Source organism: Bombus vosnesenskii, unplaced genomic scaffold, assembly GCF_011952255.1.
Source record: "Bombus vosnesenskii isolate JDL3184/JDL3185 unplaced genomic scaffold, Bvos_JDL3184-5_v1.1 scf7180000013265, whole genome shotgun sequence".
Classification (NCBI taxonomy): Eukaryota; Metazoa; Arthropoda; class Insecta; order Hymenoptera; family Apidae; genus Bombus; species Bombus vosnesenskii.
The window spans coordinates 9,313,997-9,336,131 of NW_022882925.1; the positions used below are offsets into that span (position 1 = coordinate 9,313,997).

The 22,135-nt window shown below is 41.1% G+C and overlaps 1 protein-coding gene across 5 annotated transcripts in view; it reads left to right on the plus strand.

Moving 5' to 3' along the window:
- The window catches only part of LOC117243105 (alpha-catulin), a 71,562-nt gene that overhangs the window by 34,398 nt on the left and 15,029 nt on the right, over positions 1-22,135 (plus strand). For all 5 annotated transcript variants that reach the window (XM_033510310.1, XM_033510313.1, XM_033510314.1 and 2 more), the window contains 2 exons: positions 361-550; positions 20,737-21,014. In XM_033510310.1, the coding sequence (XP_033366201.1) occupies positions 361-550; positions 20,737-21,014 (468 nt within the window). The remainder of the gene's footprint in view (positions 1-360; positions 551-20,736; positions 21,015-22,135) is intronic.

The window sequence follows — 22,135 nt, forward strand, 5'->3', positions numbered from 1 at the left end:
TATACTCTGATTTTATTCTCGTTAACAGGAGGAGTCCGTTGAGCATAATTTCTTAGGAAAATATCGTTTGGATTGCAAAAATTCACTAGTCGTTTTATCACCTATGCAGCCACGCGAACATTCTATCGTGTTCCAAAGAAATGCTTTTTCTACGGGATATTATATTTTTTCATTTGTTTAAACAAAGTTACTTCTCTGATAGCTCTTATCTTCGATTGTAATTCTTTTCAAGATACATGTCGTAGTCGATCTCGAACGTAGTAATTAAGAAACATAGTAACTTCAAAGTTTGTAAAAGTGGCGATATCCTTAAAACATTGCTTGTCCGATGTTACCAATTCATCTTTCTTCGTTTTCCAGATTTCTACGTTAGTGTCGCACAGAGAACGTCCGCTATGTTCGGACAGAAGTCTCCGTGCTGTTGCCAGAGTCGGACAAGCTGTGAATCTGGCAGTAGAGAGGTTCGTCACTGTTGGCGAAACCATCGCGGATGGAAATCCAGAGATCAGGGAGGACATGTACCAGGCGTGCAAGAGAGCAAGAGATGCTGGTAAGTCATTGTCTGCAATCTGTCTATAAACCATTATTGACTATACTTGATTTGCCGTTATATGCGTATAATGAATGAGTCGAGACTAGAGAAATCACGTTGCAGGCATTATTTCTTCAGATTTCGACTTTTATCGAACATAATTCATAATAAAAAATTGTTAATTTCCATTTCTGTACGTTAACGTGCCGGAAATACATATATGCAGGAAATTATTTTTTCCGTCCATTAACACTGGGTTAAAGACCATCTACATATATATAAGATTTTCACGCAACATGATGCGCAAAGTTCGTATTTGTCGCGTTAGTAATCGGTCATCGAGAGATCGTCGCCAAAACTTTTTAAGCAAATAGAGGTGACCTAAAAAATTCTGCGAAGATTTTAAAGCCGCTTGAAGATGTAAAGACGTTTGTCACGAGTTGTCGCTTCTAAAAGTTGAAAGGATATCTCTCAGCAGGCACTCAAGCTCGTGCTGACGTTCAGAGAGACCTTGTCATTGTTACTTCCAACAAGTTTTACTCCAGCTTGACTTCGGTCTACTTTGCTTTCTTGACAATCGGCAACATTGTCGCATCGGTACTCGCCAGTAGCTCTATTCGTTTGGAAATAAAATCTCTGATAATACCTTACTTGTCTGCGAAACTCACGATAACGCAGCGTTATATCGTAGTTCCTTTATTTGTAGTATACTTCGTACGATCCAACGCGATGCGAAGTCAGTCGATGAGACGCAAAATTTCGAAAATGTTAAATGTATTGATGTACAGAGCGGGACGAAGTAAAAGAAAGTAGTTGGGAACTTGGAAATATTATAATCTCGGCCACTCTTCAGCCTGAAATCCGTCTGAATGCATCGCGGGAAGCTCATGTGATCAACTACGGAGCTCCCCCTCCACGCCACGCAGGGGCTGGCCGAGCCCCTATGCACCAACAGGAGTTCAAGTCCCGCGGCCCAATCTGACAGCGCGCGGCCGCGCGCGTTGGTCCTGGGGTTTTCCCATTCCGTGGAATGTACGTTGAAGTCTCCCAGGACGAGCACCTGCCGAGGAAGGCGCCGCCTGACGCAATCGCCAACCCCGTCCAGGAACTCCCCATCCGCTGTTGGGTGACACATACACGCCCACCACCACCATTCCTGCCCACTCTACCGCGAGGTATCCGTTGCCGCGCTCCAGCGGGACTCCGTCCGGCGTTGATGTCCAGGTGACAGCAACCATTTCGTCCGTATCTCTGGCCCAGTCCGGAGCATCCAGAACTCTGTATGGCTCGGTCACGACCACTAGGGCGACCTAGGTGCTCTCCCGAATGATTTGGTAGAGCAGGTCTTACGCTCGTCTTGACCGTCCCAAGTTAGTCTGAAGGATGCGTCATTGCTTCCATGGCTTCCTCCGCGCCAGCCTCCTTGCTCGCGAGCTTAGGATCGGGGGTTCCCTGCAGCGACGAGCCTTTTTCGTTGCCACTTGCGACCGTGGATACGCGGGTGGTTCCTCTTGTTTCCTTCTTCGGGGGAGGGGGGGGGGGAGGCGCAGGCCGGATCCCCCATCTTTCCCGCAGGGAGGACTTGCTTATGTGAGTCTATGGGGGCTGGCAAACCCACGTTCCCGCAGCCAGGGAGGACCGTCGGGACAAGCGTCCTGCTTACGTGAGTCCTCTATGTACACCGCAGGGAAGGTCGCCGGGAGTGTAAGGCGTTTAAGTACGGTTACACTCTTTTTACGTGGCCTTGGGTAGTAGCACACCCACGATCCTAATGCCAAGGATGAGTCCCATTTGGAACTGCCGAGCACGGTTAGCAAGTCGCCGGCCGGTAGTGTTGTGGCCGTACATCCACATGATAGCCCCACCAATGACTTAGGATGGTACCACGGGTGTGGTATACGACCCCTCTGCTCGACCAATTATGGGTTTGGACTCGTGGTGGCAGTGGTTGATGGTCAAGATGCTGACAAGAGGGCCGATTTAAGGGGTATTGGCTCCCCCGAATGGTCTTCGGCGGGTGAGCAGCGTCCCACCTGCTCCGGAACCATCCTGGAGAGACGGAAGGGCTTAGAAAGCGCCCCGTTCGACCTGAGACGAACGATAGCCCCTGCCAGGCTTAGCTAGTCCAGGTAGCAAGGTACTGAGTGCCTTGTGCGCTGGTTGGGCGTAACCCCAATTCCTATGGCCGTAGGGGTGCCCGGGTACTGCATAGCGCTAAATTTACGCTCAGGAAAGCACCCGTAACCAAAGATGAGAATACTTGGACTTCCCATCCTGTGTACCGATGGTGCTCCGAGCGCCTCGCATAGCAGGCATTTCGGGTTCGCGGCAGTGCATCCTTTGGCTTGGTGTCCCAAGTCGCCGCATTTGTAGCACAGGTGCCCCCTGTCCTCCTTGGAGGTGCATGTCTTGCTTATGTGCCCAATCTCCAGGCACCTGTAGCATTGCAAAGTCTTCGCTCGATGGCTTCGACTTTCGCTATCTTCCATCCTATGGCCAGCCTGGGCCAGTTTTCTCACTGTACCGTCCGGGCCTCGTATCCACACGGATCCAAGACCGTTTCGAGCGAGGCGAATCTCTCCCAGTTTGACGTTCTCCGCCTTGCAACCACTCTCCTTCGCCAGGATGTTCCTGATTTCCTCCTTGGTGGCCAAAATGACTATTCTAATCAGTCTTGTTTCCGCGGCTCGGAAGGGTGTCGTTATGCGGACCTTGCTCGGATCCAGGGTCCGGGTCAGCCCAAGCCCATCCAGGGTCAGTGCAAGCGCAGCGGCCTTCTCCCTCTTCTCTTCGGAGACCTCCAGAACGACGCCTCCGTCATAGTTCTACGCATCCTTACCGCGTTGATGCCGACCTCGGCCAGAGAGACGCTGTCCTTGGCCGTGGCCAACACTTCCGCGTAGAATTGGCCCGATCTATCCTTCAGCGTGATCGTTATCGCCGATGTTCGCGGTGTATGTGGGGGGGGGGGCAGCTTGTCTCCCCCTCTGCACATGTTCTCCAATCCTCTCTCTGGGGCTTTCCTCGGGTTCTTCACCCCTGTCCCGGGAGATATCTTCACCGGTTGTTTCTCCACTGGCTCCTTCTTCTTCCTGTTTCTTCTTTCGACGGTCTGCCATTCCATGGCAGCCGCTTGTCTTCCCTTCAGTCATCAGCGAGGAGCCTAGCTCCTCCATCTTGCGTTCGATCGCGCCGAGACGCGCTGTCTCGCTGCTCTTCTCTGCCGTGGAGCTTGAGGCCAGCTCTTTTCGGAGCGCCTCGTTCTCCGTCTCTAATGCCGCTATGCATCCTTCCATTATTTCGAAGGCGCCAGGGACGGGGTCCATCCGTCTCACCATCTCCGTTGCGCCAGCGGCAGTAGATCTCGCCGCTTCTCTCAACATCTTCTCATGTGTGCCCTTTAGGTTTCGGGATGTTTTGGCAATCTTGGTCACCTCAGAAGCTCGACGGAGCAGTAGCGCTCCTATGTCCGTTGTAGTAGATGTCCTCATCTCTTCGGCCAATTCCGTGGAGAGCTCGGGAGATCCGCCGGTCTTTCTTTTCTTCGCGCGGGGCGCTTCGATCCGTAGGCGGTCAATGCAGAGCAAAAGAACCCCTCCTTAAGAGGGACCGCCTTCCTTATACTTCTGGTGCTGACGTGTGTAGGTTCAACAGTCAACTCCACTTCGCCCTCTCCTCTCATGGTTTCATCCGCCTCTTTATCCTCCCCCACAGTTGTGTCCTTTTTCCCCCATTGGGCGCGCAAAATAGCCACTTATACCCGCACTTGTCACTACTACCTGTCACTACCACTTTTAAATGGCCCGCGCGACGCGTTTTCGGCGCTTTTTTCCACAGGCACTAGCCCTTCACTCTGATTAACTTCCTTGTCCGAATTCTCCAGTTTTCCCGGAGATTTCGATGACTGCTGTAGATCTGAAAATCTGTCAAAGCTGTGATAATGCAAGCGGAACCCATTTATTATTGTCACGTCTTGTTAAAACTTACGCATAGTATTTACGAACATTGTTAGATTACACGTGCCTGCGATCGCTATACTCATAATCACTAAGAGTTTTAAGTATCGATGATGCGTAAATAACATTTAATTTGTGGTGTTATATATACTTGCATATCTTCCATGTTGAAGCATTGCGTCTGTTTTTCTTTTCTCATCCTTCGTTTTCTCCCACTCGTTTTTCCGAATCGCAACATAACGTACAAAAAAACGCCTCTGGCTGAAAACTCTGAACATCGTCGCTGAAAGAACATAAATGCAAACTGGCGTATGCAACTTTACGGAAGGCACCGGTAGGAGAAAAAGTCGCGATATCCTCTTCCGCTCAAGGCAAAACAATTCTCGAGAAAGTACTTAGTAACATATCTGTCCTGTATTGATTCATTGCGCTGAAACATACAAGTCCGAAGAACTAAGCGATATATCGATTTACGATATAACTGACCAAAATCTTTCTCTGATTTTGTCGCACTAACTTCGAGTTTTGTAGAACTCATTCGTAAATATTTTCCGATTTTACTAGAACAAACGAATGATCTGGTAAAATCGTCAAAGAGAAATGGAGATGTATTTCGATGGAAAAAAGATGAAAATGTTTCAAAAATTCGCTGTCGAAAGTACGGTTGTAAAATAGCACAATGTAAAATTCAAATAAAATATAATGCACTCACCTATTTCATGGAACCACGGGAGGATAGAAAACATTTGCTACGTTGAATGTTTTCCCGTGTAACATCGGACAAAGTCATTAAAGAATCGTATTTTTGCATTTTGAATAATGGCATTCAATACTCCATTTACATAATTTGAGCATAAATCAAGGAACATATTTTCATAACGTGGGGTCTCCTTCGTGCCTTTTTCCAAGGTGTATGCCAAAAAATATCTCGAATGTATAAAGCGAGTACGCGATGACCCATATTCCTTAGTCCTTGAAAGATTTTTCGCTATCCCAAGTAGAGCCTTGAGCAACGTTTTCTCTGGATGAAAAACAACCAGAAAAATATCGCCACGAGTTTTTTTAATTTTACAATCTCTATACTACGTGTTACGAATCAATAACAAATTCTGCAGCTACCGACGTAATACGTAGATATGCTCTAATAGTTTCATAAAATATGAAGTATTCTAAATTCGGAAACGCAAAATCGAAAATTATTGGAATTGGAAGATTATCTTGAAAATGTCAAAATTTACGAAGGTCAAAGAAAAAACGCTAGTCTCTGCTAAAATCAGGCATAAACTTGATTACGACAAATCTTTATTTTACGAACGATATCCCGGAAATAATTCGCCACGGTGTAGCACGAGGATGCGGCATGACACGCAGTGTATCTAAATAAATCTTCATGTGCTGGCTCGATTTCACATTTCATCTTCTTAATCCATTCATAAATGTCGAACATCTTTCTGTTAAAAAATTCGATATATTCTATACTTCGACTACTACTACTACTATTATATTTGAATATAAGGATCTAAGTATTTCGCGAACAATTTAATACGTATGAATATAATTTCCGAACCAAATATTTTAATTAAATTAATTCGAATCGATAAACAAAGTACATCAAATGCGTCGTTATTTTTGGTAAAATAACACCATCGAGCTTAATTTTATTTGAAACATCCGATAAATGCCATAACATATCGTTCGAAGCAACCGTTCACTAAATTATATAGTCTTATCGAATATTTGGGACGAGAATACGCTCAAATGTTTTTTACATGACGCGACGCGAACTCTAAAACGAATTAACTGAAAATCATATCAGCTTCAAATACGTGGTTATTTATCGAACAAATCGAATAGCTCCGGTGCTAGTTACGTATTTGGAATTACAGATTATTCTATTTTCAGATAATTTGTTAAATTAGCGAATAAATTCAGAGAAAATTCGATTGATTCGTCCCAATGGAAAATACGAATTGATAAAGCCCGCAATGGTAATTAGACCATGATTAATAGCTAATTGGGACTCTAATAGGAACGGCGGCGACTCTGGACGTGGATCTACAGGAAATTGCGGCGATTTCGTCTGCAAGAACGATTGCGTCCGTGGTAAACGATAATTTACGATACACAGACTCGAAAATTCACTGGATGAATCCAGCTGGCCACGGCGACCGCCTCCTACAGATACGAACTGTATTTACGAGCGACATTGCACGCCGGGTGAAATAACTTTTATACGGAACCAACTAAATTTCCCGTAGTCCAGTTAGTTTAAATCGCTAGCAAAACGAAATAATCGTCGATAAATTCAAAAGTAGCATTCACGTCCCTTCTTTCTGTTCCGATCTACCATATAAATTTCATACTTGCACGTAATTCCTTCTTCGTATAATGAAAATCTTGGTTTTTAAATGCTAACCGTACGACGATGAAGCGAAACGTTTATTTTCTATTTTCTCGAACGAAAACATCCCTGCAATCGATAGATTTTTTTCTGTGGATTTTCCGTGTATAATATGAAATCTGAAAGTATCTTCATGAAGGTCTTGATTGCGCGATTAATTTTGCTTCTTTTTCACGAGAATCAATAGGATACAGAGCTTCCAAAAGACAAAGAAGCTACGAGAATCTTCTTTAAAATTTTGTACGGAACAAATATTTGCATGTTGCTCGCGCTTGTTAAGCTCGTCTAGCCGCTGAAAAATTCAGATCTAGCGTGGAACAATAGGCAGGTGGTATCAAGAAAACGAGTAACGCGAGAAAATGTAGTACGAGGTCGAAAGTCGAGAGGTAGACGATGTTAGATGAAAGGACAAAGGGCGTGGAGTTAAAGTAGAGGAGTAGAAAAACAAAGATGCTAAAAAGTTTGAAGATGGTAGAGCCTGGACGGAAGATTTAAACGACTCGCTCCTTTACACTTCTTTCATTCGATTTCATTCACGAACCAATTAATATTTCGCCAATTTAACGAGTATCTTATGAAGATGGAACGATACCAAACGGACTTCACAGGAGCATGGAACGTGCAAGAAAAATGATTTTCCTATAGCAGGATGACTCGTACCTTGAATTTTGTTTCAAACGGTAAGAAGAAGCTCGTATTTGTCGCTAAGCTGCGTAATATATCAATTTCGCAGGAAGCTTCGCACTATATATGAGGTTTTTCAAATTTTTAGATCGTGCTTTACAACCTACAATACAAGTCCGCAAAGTACGTGTTATAGACAGATTAACTATATATATATATATATATATATATATATAAAAGAAAAGAGGAGGTAGAAGAAGAATTTTCTCGTTGAACCGTTTGGAATTGAATTGCAGTGTCTGCGCCCGGAGAAAGAGCGTATAAGCGAGCGTCAAGACAGTTTAACCTCCAATTGCAGTCTTTGCCATGGAACAGAGCTGTATCAAATGTTTCATGGTCTTGGAATGCTTTACGGACAAAGTTGAGCCGGAAAGAGCGGAAAGCAAGTAAGGCAGAGCCAGCAACGCGGCTGGAGAAAGTGGCGAAATGCCAAGCGATATATCGTCGTGAACAGCATCGTTTTTTTCGAATAAAGCCTTATAATATCTTCTTGATATTCTTGTTAAAGACAAAGGAATAGGCAGGCGATCGCCTTTGCCACCCAACTCCTTTCTTTGACCACCTAGCATTTTAACGTTGTTGTTTCTATAGGTAGATTCACAGATAAATTACGCTCAGAATTAATATCACTGGCTTTGGTTTATGTTTTATTTTCCTCTCCTTTTGGGCTTTAGACGATGATTTTTAGTGACTTCTTTTATGCTAATTTAGTGGATTTGCTTGCACGAATGATGCGTAACGAATGTGAAACCAAAAGAATTACTCTTCATTCGGTTTAGTAGTAAGTACGTGCGATACCAAATTCTCGGTTGGTTAACGTCTTCGCTCTATTCCTTCTTGAAAATATAATAAGTTTACTCTATATCGTACAAGTCAGGGTTTAACCAAAAAGGAATCGAGAAGCGTAGCACATACATATTTGGAAGTTCCAATTTTGCCTTTCTCTCGAAGGAAGCGGTTGCTGTGTCGTCGTCCACTAATAACTGCATCGATCAACGATGAACGGTAACTTCTTCCACAGTCTGTGAACTCTTACGATAGACGGCACTCTGCTATTTTTATCCCGTCTACCTTTTAAGATCGGGTCAAGTCAACGTGCAAAACATTTATTAACCCCTGAGTATTTTCTAACTAATAACCAGGCCGGGAGCATGGTTTCCCCAGACATCGATATAACCAGACTTAGGTTTTTCCAAAACATTTCCTTTTCCAGCATCTGTTTAATTCTACTCGATCGTTATTTTTTGAGATATCTTTTCAAAACGATTTTAACTGAAACTGATCGCGAAAATTCTAACGAACCCAACAATTTAAACACACTTACGAAAAACAGGGTTTTATTCGACTCGACTCGACCATTAAATCCCTCGATTCTTAAGTAAGTCAAGCTTTGCTGAATTTCCACTTATAGCTCTCAGCAAGCGTGATGGAGTATTTTCATCGCAAGACTTGGACGAGCGTGAACCTTAAAGCGGTTATTTTTTATAAGGTTATACTAAACGCTTAAAACTACGTTTGCGTAACATCGCAAAAAATAAACCTGTAGTAAATCGTTTTTAATTAAATCGTACGTCTATAAATCTGAGCTCGCCCGCTTTCTCTTCCTAAATTCCGTTTCGAATATTTCAACGATTTAAAATCACGAGCGCGTTTATCGTTGACTCGTAGAAACAACAAAACGCTTAATCGTAAACATGAATGAAAGCTTTGGATAAAAAAAAGTAAATTAAAACTTACAACGAGATTTATTCCATTCGCTACTTTATTCTACGACTAATTCGTTCAGAAATTGCCTTCTTGCTTTAGATTACAATTATTTTAGACGATGTAACATTTCTGTTGTCGAACGAGGAAAATAAATTCGAGAATAGACGCAACGTGAACACAGTTGCATATTTTCAGCTACATTCGATTCATTTCGTATGCAAGACGAATCTTCAATGGAGCTTGAATCATTTAATATCTGTGCCATGCGTCACGTACACTATTGGCAGTGCATTTCATATTGCAACATATGTAATATATGTTCCCAAAGGATTAATCAAGAACCCGGAAGGAACGTTAGCGTATTTCACTCGATATTCCGTGTAAGTATACATATGTGTACATTCGATAGCTCTGTGGCTTAATAATTTCGCATACATCGGAGATGCAAGTTCGGTAACTGCATCTTTCTTTGCGATATACTCGTGTACTCATAATATTCATAATTTCTGGTCTAACTCGTATACGATAATACAATAATTCGTTGAGTGAGCAGAACGATTGGAGACACACTGTTCGTTTAATGTCGTTAATTTCTTTATTGATGATTATATAATTGTATTCCACCGTCAAAAACGACAATGACAAAGTTGAAAATTTGTCGCGAGATTTATAGACGGCGAACCAAATGAAACGTTGAAACTTGGCTCGACGAATGAATATTTTTATTATCGCCAAGTTATCGATTATGACAATTCCTCTGAAATTTTAATTATCGTAACAGCGATCGAACGTTGCTTTATAGTAATTTCACTAGCTGCCCTGCATAATAATTACGTACTCGCAACGGTACACAAATAGTTTGCAAAATGGTTTTCGACATCGTCGGCAGGTGTTAGACCTATCTAATTAATAATATCTATTAATTAATAATATTAATACCTATTAATTAATAATATCTAGAAATGGACCCTGTAGAGTCATTGATTTATCTACGTCTATTGTCACGGCAAAGGATCAATGGGACCGATCTACCAATCGGTGAACTGGGTTATACGCAGTGCGCCTATATTGTTGCGGTGCTGCGATATCTGTAATCTCATGCTCTCGAATTTACATGAGAAACTGCAGGACGATTCAATTGCGTTGTTTATGTACCGCTGTTATATATACCCAAATAACTGTCGAAACGCAATCAAAACCTACTGAATTCGTCCTACTCCTACATACATGATCGTTGAAAGCGTTAATTTTTTGTAATAAAATCAATAAAGTAGATAAAATCGAAATAGAATGTACGCGGACAGGAAGCAACGGAGGTAAATTTTTTCAACTGTATGAATTACATATCGAAATTCGTTAACATTGGAACGTAGTTCAATGGGAAACTAGTGAGACGAGTATACGTAAAAAATATGTATGTACATAGGATGGTGTAGGCACTTTAGATTAATACATTGGTTGTGGTACGCGCAAGCTTTCCCTTCTGTCGAACAATGTGCTCATTCGCAAGATACGATAGAAAATAGTACGAAAGATATCGAATCAGAACAATGCAATGCACTTATGCGATTGTTAAATTGGGTCAAGGGGGATTGCATGGCGTACTTGATTTTCGATCTGCATAAAGCGTCCTAAGGTTTCTTTATCAAGGCAGCTGAACTGATTACGTTACGCGAAGTCATTTCTTCTAGGTTACTATCAGAGTATAAACGGTGAAACATTTCGCGCAACGAATCGTCAGATTTTTTGAATAACGTCGCGCTAAACTTGAACGAAACGAATATGTAACAAGAAAATACGATACATCTAACTTTTATCTTGTAAAACTTATCGCTTGAAAGATATGGAAAGACGCGAGGCACCACTTTTGTATTTGTTCTCCTTGCCTTTCATACGTTAAGTTTTGCGAAATAAAAGTTAGAATATCTGATAAACTAATAATTTTTCGATATAAATAGATCAACAGTTTTTTATAGAGAATTTCGAGCTGCATCGATTAATATGTATTAAAAAATATATGACTCCACTTAAAAAAACAAAGTTAACCTTCACATGATCTTCACGCGTACACCTACTGTAAAACTAATAACATCAGAATATGCCATTCAACTTTTATCTGAAACATTTTTCGATATAATTAGTAGTATCGAAAATATTTCAGCTTAAACTCTTAGGTGACTCATCCTGTATACATTAGGTAATGTTAGGTATATGTATATTCACAAATTTAAAGTTTAAGAAACAATAGATATAAAACGTCAAAATCTCCATAGTTTAAAAGATGAAATGATTTTGTGAAAATCGAGCACGATCGAATTAGGATTTAATCATAGATAACGAAAAATGTCGAGAGGAGGCAACAAGATAGATTTAGCCGGCGATTCAGCAGCGTATCTAGTCTTCTACTTCGTTTGCTGCTCGTGCTTTCGAGTGCTCGATAAAATAGTGGAGTATAAAAACGCTATCTGCTAACGCTTCGTTAAACACCTTCGACAATATAAACCAAAAGATGTTTTTATGTGACTGTCGATCGATAGTCTAATGGTAAGACGTGGAAATTCAGATACGAATCTCTTCCTTATTAAAAATATGCTTGCACGGATTTTTCTATTTCACGGATTTAAAAGAATCTATAATAACTGTAATGTTCTCGATTACGGAGTAAACGGAGAGCTTTGGGATAACTTTTATATTATACGAAAGTAGTAACAGACTTTTTCATCAATATAGAAAGGTATAAGTCTTTTTTTTTTTTTTTTTTTTATTTATTTGTTGAAATTACAATCAATTCTCGCGTTGAGAATTTTCAGTAATTTTTCTGGCGTGGCGCAGTGACATGGCTGTTTATTTACAATAAGTTAATACTATTATAGATAGGTATAATTTAAAGTATTATAAGTAAGTGCATATGCTTAGTTTGGATAATTAAATGAATCTGACGTTTAGATCTAGCGGGTAGTGCCTCTTCAGCCTGCGAGTCTGGTCCGTCGTATCGAGTAGTCCAGTGATTAGGGGGTTTCGGTGTTTGTTGATTCTTTTGCTGTATCTATTGCTATATTTTGCTATTTCCTCTTTGACGGTGGGTATCTTGAGGTCGCGGTGTATTGTTTCATTGGATACATACCAAGGTGCGTCAATTAGGGATCTTAGCGTTTTCGATTGAAAGCGTTGGAGTATTTCAATGTTGGAGTTGCTTGCTGTTCCCCATAGTTGGATTCCGTAGGTCCAGACAGGTTTTATTACGGTCTTGTAGAGGGTAATTTTATTCTGTATATTTAGTTTGGAGCGTCGGCCCGTGAGCCAATAGAGTTTTTTTAGTTTGTCCTTTAGTTGCTTCCTTTTATCTGAGATGTGTGTCTTCCACGTTAGTCTCCTGTCCAGGGTCATGCCCAGGTATCGGACTGTGTCCCTGCTAGGAACTGTTGCATTGTTGATGGTGACCTGGGGGCAGGTTTGTTTTCGGAGCGTGAAGGTTACATGTGTGGATTTCTTTTCGTTGACTTTGAAGCCCCATTTGTGAAACCACTTTTCCATGGAGTCGAGACTTCGCTGGAGAGTGGATGAGGCTATTACCGGGTCAGCGTGGGAAGCTAATAGCGCTGTGTCGTCTGCAAATGTCGCTATTGTTATATCATTTGATATAGGTAGGTCGGCAGTGTAGATGGAGTACAGTAGGGGTCCGAGGACACTACCTTGGGGTATGCCGGCTTCTATTGGGAATGTTGCGGAAGTGGCGTCTAGGTATTTAACCATGAATTGCCTATTGGTTAGGTAAGATTTTAGGATGGAGTAGTAGGGGTGGGGTAGGATCTTTTTAAGTTTGTATGATAGCCCTTCATGCCATACTTTATCGAATGCCTGTTGGATGTCTAGGAAGACCGCTGAGCAATATTTTTTCTTTTCGAGTGTTTGGCTGATCGTATGAGTTAGGCGGTGGATTTGCTCTACTGTAGAATGATGTTTTCGGAAGCCGAATTGGTGATCTGGGAGTGTTTTCAAGTTCTCTAGGATTGGAAGGAGTCGGTTCGTGAGCATCTTCTCGAATAGTTTGGACAGGGTAGGTAAAAGACTGATTGGGCGATAGGAGCAGGTTTCGTATATCGGTTTACCGGGTTTAGGGATGAGGGTAATCAATGAGATTTTCCAAGCCTTAGGATAGTGTTCCAGGCGAAGGATAGCATTAAAAATCGATGTGATGAGTGCTATCCCTTTTGTGGGAAGTTCCTTGATTGCTCTATTGCCTATTAGGTCGTGTCCTGCTGCTTTCTTGGGGTTTAGGCGACTGATTGTTTCTATAGTCTCAGCAGAGGAGAAGGGTTCGATAGGAGGGGACATTTGGAAGGGGGTGTGCAGGTATTCAGTAACGTCCGCGGCGGTTTGGGGGGAATGGGGTTTGAATACTTTTGACAAGTGTTTTGCAAACAGGTCGGCTTTTTCTATAGGGCTTCGCGCCCATCCACCTTGCGGACGGCGGATAGGTGGGATTATTTGTGGGGGGCGTGTGAGTTTCCTGGAGGCCTTCCATAGTGAGTAGTTGGCGTCGGCTGTGGGGGATAAGCTGGCGAGGTATTTATGGAAACAGTCGTTTTTATAGTTTCTTAGGGTTCTGGATAGCTTTCTAGTTGCGTTGTTAAGTTTGCGTTTGTCCTCCGGTGTTCTATGGGTTTGCCATACTCTTCTTAGTCTTCGTTTTTCTGCTATTTTTTTTAGTATGTAATGGGGATATTCTTGTTTGCTGTTAGATGGCTTTGTCGGTGTGGAGAGGCGGATTGCGTTTATTATGCTCGTGTTTAAGTATTCCGTGGCTGCTTTGATATCTTCCTTTGTTTTTAGTGGGGTGAAGGCTGAGGTTGAGTGTGTAAAGACTTCTCTGAAGAGCTGCCAGTTGGTGTGTTGGTTGTGAATGGTGCCATTAGGTGTATTCTCGATGATTGTTGAACTGACTGTTGCTATCACGGGAGAATGATCAGAGGAGAGATCAGCCGAGGAGTTGATCTGGACGTGTCTTGATGGGATATTTTTAGTTATGAAGAAGTCGAGAAGGTCGGGTATTTTGTTGGTGTCAGTGGGCCAGTATGTGGGTTCGTATGTGGTGAGGTAGTTGAGGTTGTTGTTTGTTATGCTGTTTAAGAGGTTTTTGCCTCTTGCTGTAACCAGTCTGCTGCCCCATTGGATGTGCTTGGCGTTATAGTCTCCTCCAACTATGAATCTGTTGCCCAGGGTGTCCAGGAAGTTATCAAAGTCTTCTTTGGCGATGGAGTGTCTGGGAGGGCAGTATACTGCTGAGGTGGTGATTGAGCCATGACAGTCTTCTATTGCTACGTTTGTTGCTTGGAGGTAGTCTTTCTGGAATGATGGGAGTTCGTAGTGCTTAATACTTGCTTTGATTATTATTCCGGTGCCACCGTGGGCCTTTCCGCTGGGGTGTTGGGTATGGTAGAATTTGTAACCATTTATTTTCAGGTAGCTCTTGTCGGTGAAGTGGGTTTCCGACACGAGCATTACGTCGATTTGCTGGTGTTTTAAGAAGAGTTCTAGTTCAAGTTTGTGTTGCGCTAGACCGTTGGCGTTCCAGAGTGCTATGCGCCTTGGTTTTATTTTGAGTCGGGGCGTGCTAATTTTTCCACGATGAGTGTTAGTAGCGATAGCAAGTGATTTATTTGCTCCGATTGTTTCTCTATTAGCTTTTCAAGCCTTGAGGAGTTGTCTGTGTTTGGTGGGTTGGGGTCACTGTTTTGGGGAAGGTTCCTTTGGCTGTTCGGGTTATTTTGGATGCCTTGTACTGCTTGGGCAAAGGAGGTTGAGGTGGAGATGAATTTGGTAGGACTGTGCGTTTGGTTGGTTGAGGGGGTTGGGGTAGTAGTGAATTTCGGCGGGCTGGGTGTTTGGTTGGATACCTCTTTTGCTCTGGGCTTAGGGTACCTGTTCGTGTATAGTGTTTTATATGCTGGGCAGCCTTTGTAGTTGGCAGGGTGGTCCCCTTGGCAGTGGATGCATTTCGCTGGGGTTTCCGGTGATTTGGCGCACTGGTCAGTGGAGTGAGAGCCTGCGCATTTAACGCAGCGGAAAGTATGGTTGCAGTATTTCTGCGTATGACCGTACCTTTGGCACCTTTTGCACTGCACTATTTCTTTTTTCACGAGCGGTGGTTCGATCTTTACTATCGCGTTCATTAGGCGACTGATGTTATATATTTCCTTATTGTTCGGTTTTTGTTTAATGTCTAGGAAGAATAAGGATAACGGGTCTTTCGAGACTCTATGCCTTATATTACTTACGTTGACGACTTCGTGGCCGAGTTTTGAGAGTTCGTCTTTTAGTTCGTCTATGTCTGCTGAGTGGTGTATGTTTCGTAGGACCACCCGGAAAGGCCTTTCCTGTTTAAGTTGGTAGGTGTGGAAGTTGGCGTTCAGGGTCCTGAGTGTCTTGGTGAGTTTTCTGTAAGCTTCTGGGTTCGTCGGTAGTATTTTCACCTTGTTGTTGCTTATCTTAAGGTTATATTCCTCCTTGCTGGTATCTCTCTCTAGGGACTTGGTCATTGTCTGTATGTCAATGACGTCGTCCACAAAAATTGGTGGGGGAGGGGGGATTCTCTGTGAGTGTTGGTTTGATGGCGGTTCTACGATTTCCATGGCGTCGTTTGAGGATTCCAATACGGCGAACCTGTTGTGTGTGTTTATTTGCGTTGCTGGTTCTATTTTCCTCTTCTTTGTAGTGTTAGCGTCGTTAGTGCGGAGAGTTCTGCTACACTTCTGCCACGGGGGGGGGTAGCTCGGGGTAGCTGCGAGTCTGCTCCGGAGAGCCTGGTCGCGGTTGCTGGGCCATCATCGAGCTAGTTAATTCGGAATGAACAACTAGTCGTGAGGCTGTGAGGCTAGTATTCGTGTTGGGGTTGGGTGCGTGGGATTTTCTTCTCCCTAGGGGGTAAAGGGCACTTAGCTGTGTTCTCTTTCGACGGTTGGGCGACACGTGTTGTTTTCGAACTACGCTGGGCACTAGAGACACGTCTGCACGCTTCGGCACTCCACAGCGAACTGACCGAAAGATCGAAAGGTATAAGTCGACGCGAATAATATTATAAGCCTACAAAATAACTGTAGCACGAGACGAATTCTCTTAGAAACGTTACACCCCATAAAAGTTTTGTATACTATGGTAGATGGTTCCAATTCCTCTCAGCTGAACCGACACATCTTCAAACTTTATTTTTGTCGACATTGGCTAGGCGTGAAAATTTATGGCCGTATCAACGATCCTAACTTCGGCGTCCGTGAAACGTGAAACTGCGCTACTTTGCAGTGAGCCGTAAACGAAAAGCGGCCATGGAAAATAAAAAAAGAAACAAAAAGATAAAATTTTCTAGTTGAAGAGGAAGATTCGGAACAAGTATGTATTCCGATATTAAAATGACATAGTTTCTGCGATAACTCTTCAATAAAATAAAAACTGAACTTTGTTTCATAAGAACAACTACTACGCGTTTCTCTTTATCATCAAACCATTAATCCTGTCATAAAGTATTTTTTCTATTTTCATTTCTCAACGTGTTACGCAATAAATCGCTGTTTCAAAATATTAATCGTCTGTCATTGGTTTCTGATCGAAATGCAATCAACGTTCTGTTTTATTCGCATACTATGTTTATACTATGTTAAGCGAATGTTATTAACGATTAAAGCTGATTGATACTAGGATTAAGAACAGACCTAAATATTAATTTCACGAAGAAATTTTTAATAGCGAAACGTTCGTCTAATCGACGATTCGATAATTGATTAGTCATTAATACAATCGGCGATTAAATATCCACGATAATCGTTCGTTGCAACTAGGTCACATTGATGGAACATAAGATTAATTAAACATTGCATTATTATATATATTTGCGTGGAATATCTACCAATACTGTATGGCAGTACACATTCGAAAGATTCGCAACTGGTTTACGATGTTAGAAAGTGAAAGAAATTAAATTTCAAATAGTTTACGAAGTAAATTTCCACAGAGAATATTTATAAAGAAGTTGTTATATATTTGACGTTATCTAGAATATTTGTCAAATGTATGTACATATGTATATGTCGGAGATGAAAGGACACCGGAGCTTTCCCTTTTGGAACTTCGGGAAAACCCGTAAAATTGTAATCTAAAGTCTACCATAGCCATAATTAAACAATTGTTGTCATTCTATCTAATTGTATTACATTACAACTATTTCTTAGTTTTATTACTTAAGAGCAGCTATAGTAAAAGTCTGGACTACGGTATTGGGGGTTTCCACAACATTCCAAAAATATTTATGTCGGAGATGAAAGGACATCGGAGCCTTCCCTTTGGAACTTCGGGAAAATCCCTTAACACCGTAATCTAGATTCTATCATAGGCGTAATTAAACAATTGTCGTCATTCGATCCGATTGTATTTGTTCGAGATTTGTGATAATGAGCTTGGGCTCGAGGCGACAGCCAGTCGCCGAACGTAGCCGCGGGCACAGGATGAACGCTTTGTCTAACAAAGGTATGGAGTAATTCTATAGCTCTCCTTAAAAGAAATATTTGTAGCGGCACGCGACAGTAAATATTCCAACGGCTTCTGCCCCGTGGCTCGCCACACGCAGGCCCCATTCTTCGGGTGTGATGGTTACCAGATGCCGACACGTCTCCATAGTACATGTTCAGCTAGCCCGAGGACCGTTATAAATATTAAGATTTAGTTATCTAAAGTCTCTCAGTCTCTCAAACAGTCTTTGTCCCAACTACGGGAAGATAGTAAAGATCTATTTTTTCAACGAACGATGCTTCCCGCTAGCAACCTTCCCTCAAGGACGGCTAGCATCCTTTTCTAACCACCAATATGAAAATTGACCAATTAACAGCAACGTCAATTTCCCTCACTTCCGAATGAAGGCATCGCTCCACGAATCCGATCATTTCGTGCCCTTAGATACACCCCATCATAGTTTTTCTCGACAGTGTCACCGTGACGGAAAGACACTCTTTCTCGTGTACGAGCTCATTGACGAGTTAACTAACGCCTTAGTATCTGTGATTACTCCACGTTTGATATAAGCTTCAACTTAGACTTTGACGAAAAATTAAACCTACTATCCCATTGACCGCGGATTCGTTATCGAGTCTCAGACCAGTGTTATTAGTGCCTAATCATCGCGATTTCTTGTAAACTTTGTAACATCCGTATTTGTGTTAATAAACGTTACTTCAACTTCGTAAGAAGATGGATAGTTCCAATGAAGGTTCATTACATACCTCAAACCCTTACTTCGATAGCGACCCGGACCCGTATTACGATGACGATACGACATATACGTAATTATATATTATTAATTATTATGTATTATTAACATTAATATATTAACCTCGGAGAATACGTTGAGTTACATACATTTGTACTTTTAGGTAATACTTTTTTGATCGAAATACGATCAAAGATAAGATATACTTCAGACAAATACAATCTTTATAGGCGCGTATATTTTTCTTAGATGTTTTAATTTTTAGCGGTCTTAATAAAACGGTGCCTGAAGAAATTAAAAAGCGGTAACGCGTATAAAATTGTACATGGACAAAATACGAAGACCGAAAGAAATTCTATAGAGATTTATAAAGTGGATCTCAGAGTTCGCGTCTTTAGAATCGAGATTCTATCTCAGACAAAAATCAGAGAATTTGTGTCATTCTTGTGTCGTGTAGATATGACTTTGGAATTTATTTATAACCAAAGTTGAACACGCCTGTAACGAACCTCGTTTCAATCATACCTATAATTTGCATATCATTTCATCAAGAATCAACATTTCTACACAAAAATTTTAAAAGAAACTAAAAACTATTTCAGAACACCGAAATGCATCAGATTTGAAAGGAAAAAAGAAAAAGCGCAAGCTTCGTAATTCGCATTAACATGAAATGCACACGATTTATAACCGCGATGAAAGTTAACATTAAAGAAAAACAATTTAACGATCGTAAACTTGTAGTTAAGTTTCTTACGATGTTAATTGGAAAGCAGGGAAGCTCTGGGTAGAAATTACGCGGACAAGGGAAATACTATCACAGCATCAGCTTAAATTGACAAATCTCGTTTTTCTCGTGAGAAGAATAAAGTTGGTCATGCTATGTTGCTTTTACAGGAAATTACAGACACCGACACATCTGGCAGATAATTAAAAGCACTTGATTATAAATGTTATAGCCGTAAAATTTTGCGATTAATCGTTTTGCATATTCCGCGATATATTTGTGATAACCGGGTTTCGGTAAAAAAAATCTACTACATGGTACAAATTGACTGCGTAGTTTTCAGAAAAAGACTCAACTGTTGCTGTATATAGTGGTCACTGGATCTGCAGAATTTTAATTGAAAAATTAACTATTTGGTTGCCGACATAATGAAAATGGACACGCGGCAAACGTAGAAATATATGGTAAGGAATTAAGAAACGAAATTCGAAGTTTCAATTATAGCAGCCGATGTTCAGCTTATCTTTCGAGTGAAAAATGAGAAAAGCAAATGTAATCATCAATATTCTTCGTCACACGTTGAACACGTTCTACAAGATAATAAATATTCATCGTGTTAGATGAAAGGAAATTCGATTGTCGGAGGCCGATGATATCGGCGGCTAACTGTATAGTAGCAACAGCCAAACGACTTGAAATCGTAGGTATAATGTGTACGCGTGCAAGAGATTGATTTACATCTAGTATCCTACGTATATATCCGAGAACATGTAGATGCAATCCTCTTAACCTTGTACTTTGTATTCGATGCGTTTGTATTATAGATGCTCGATTAAATGTCCAATTCCAGTTTCACTCGCTTTTCGTAATTCATATCTTTATGTTCATCATTTTGAAAAATTAAATATTCGCAATTATACCGATAACAAAGTTGTTAAAACTAAAATCAGGTTCATAGTTATATAAAATGTGGATAGAACGCTTGAAATTGCAATTAATTGTATAGTTGCGTTATTCAAGGAAAAGAGCTTGATGAATAAGTGATTAATTGTGCATAATTATGCCACTCTGATTTTAGACATCTTTATCTGCGACAAACACGTATTAATACATATAATAACAGCTATATCTATTGCGTAAAACTAGGCATTTCATCTCTGCGGTCTTCTTCGATTTTCAGAAAAGGTTTAAATCTATCATATTAACGTTATCTTTAGCGGTGGATTTATTCATAGGATGAAAAAATGTATTCTTCAAATTTTATTAAATATGATTGTATCGTGATATCATTATCCTAAATTAACAAAAATCTAAAGTGCATTAAGTATAATGTTATTAATTTAAGAGAAAATCGAATAGAAAAATAGTATAGAGTGCAAATATCTAAAAAATTTATTAATTTATCGACTCAAAAAATAATAAGCGGTAATTATAATTGCAGAATAAATTCAACGAAGAATGTAATTTAATTTGCAGGCTCGGCTATCGAAAAATTATGCGAGTGCGCCACAGAGGACAGTTTAGCTGACCGAGGGTCTGTTGTCAGAGCTGCAAGATGCCTTCTTGGTTCTGTAACCAAGGTCCTCCTTTTGGCTGACATCGTCGTGGTCAAACAACTTCTTCTTGCAAAGAAGAAAGTGGCTCGTAGTCTTGGCCGTCTCGAAAGTGTTTCAAACTTTACCGAATTTGTGAAGGCGTTTAGCCAGTTCGGGGCGGAGATGGTGGAATTAGCACACTTAACAGGTGATCGTCAAGTAAGTAATTAACTTGATCGTATCTTTATACGATGTATAAATTATATCTTATTAATAACTGTGTTAGAAAAGTTTTTCTAACCTTGCTATCGCGTTTGCTTCCATCGGATAGTGTTTCATGGAATGGATACGATAAGAATTCTTCTCCTTTGTTTTGTTATCAATAAATGCTTGAAAGCTCGTTTTAGGATGTGTAATATTCCTGAGTTAGTCACGTTAAATAGGACGTACGAGTAAGAGACAGGACAACATTGATCGTTACTACATTAACCCTTATTTATTTGCCTCGTTTACCGTGAATCATGTTCTTAACAGTTTCATAATTAGTATTCCGAGAATATCTTTCGCTACTTTCCGTATCTTTCAGCCACCGTAAGGTGTCGAATTGTCAATAAATTATCTATTATATTTATTATATATCTATATATTTATATTATATACAATATATGTATTATATATTTATTTATTATATATACATATATATATACATATATATATATGTCGGGTTTACATTAGAATTAGGGTTAGAGGCGTGAAGCGAATCTTCGTTTGGATTACACGTCGTCGTTATGCAATAGAGAAGACATTGGCTAGTGCAAATACGATTACCATAGAACCGGACAAGTAACCGTGGTAATTAGATACTCGAGAAACTAATGACAATGATCCTAGGTTCAATAACGAATCCGCGGACAACGGGACGGTAGCCGTACGCACTCGCAAAGATCTAAGTCGGATTCTGTGTTAATAGTCGCTGGCGTTAATCTCTTTTTTGTCGATGAGACCGCAAGAGAGAATGACTTTCTGTCCCAGTGATACCCCAGAGGAAAACTATGACGGGGTGTGTCTAAGGACACGAGATCACCGGATTCGTCAGGGACATCCTACGTTCGGAAAGTAAGGGAAATTGACGTTGTTGCTAATTGGCCAATCTCCATATCGATAGTTAGAAAAGGATGCTAGCTGCCCTTGAGGGAGGATTGCTAGTGGGAGACGTCGTTCGTGGAAAAATAGGTCTCTCCTGTCTTCCTGTAACTGGGACAAAGACTGTGTATCTGTTGAGGGATTTTAGGTAACTAGATATTAGTGTTTATAACGGTCCTCGGGCTAGCCGATCACGT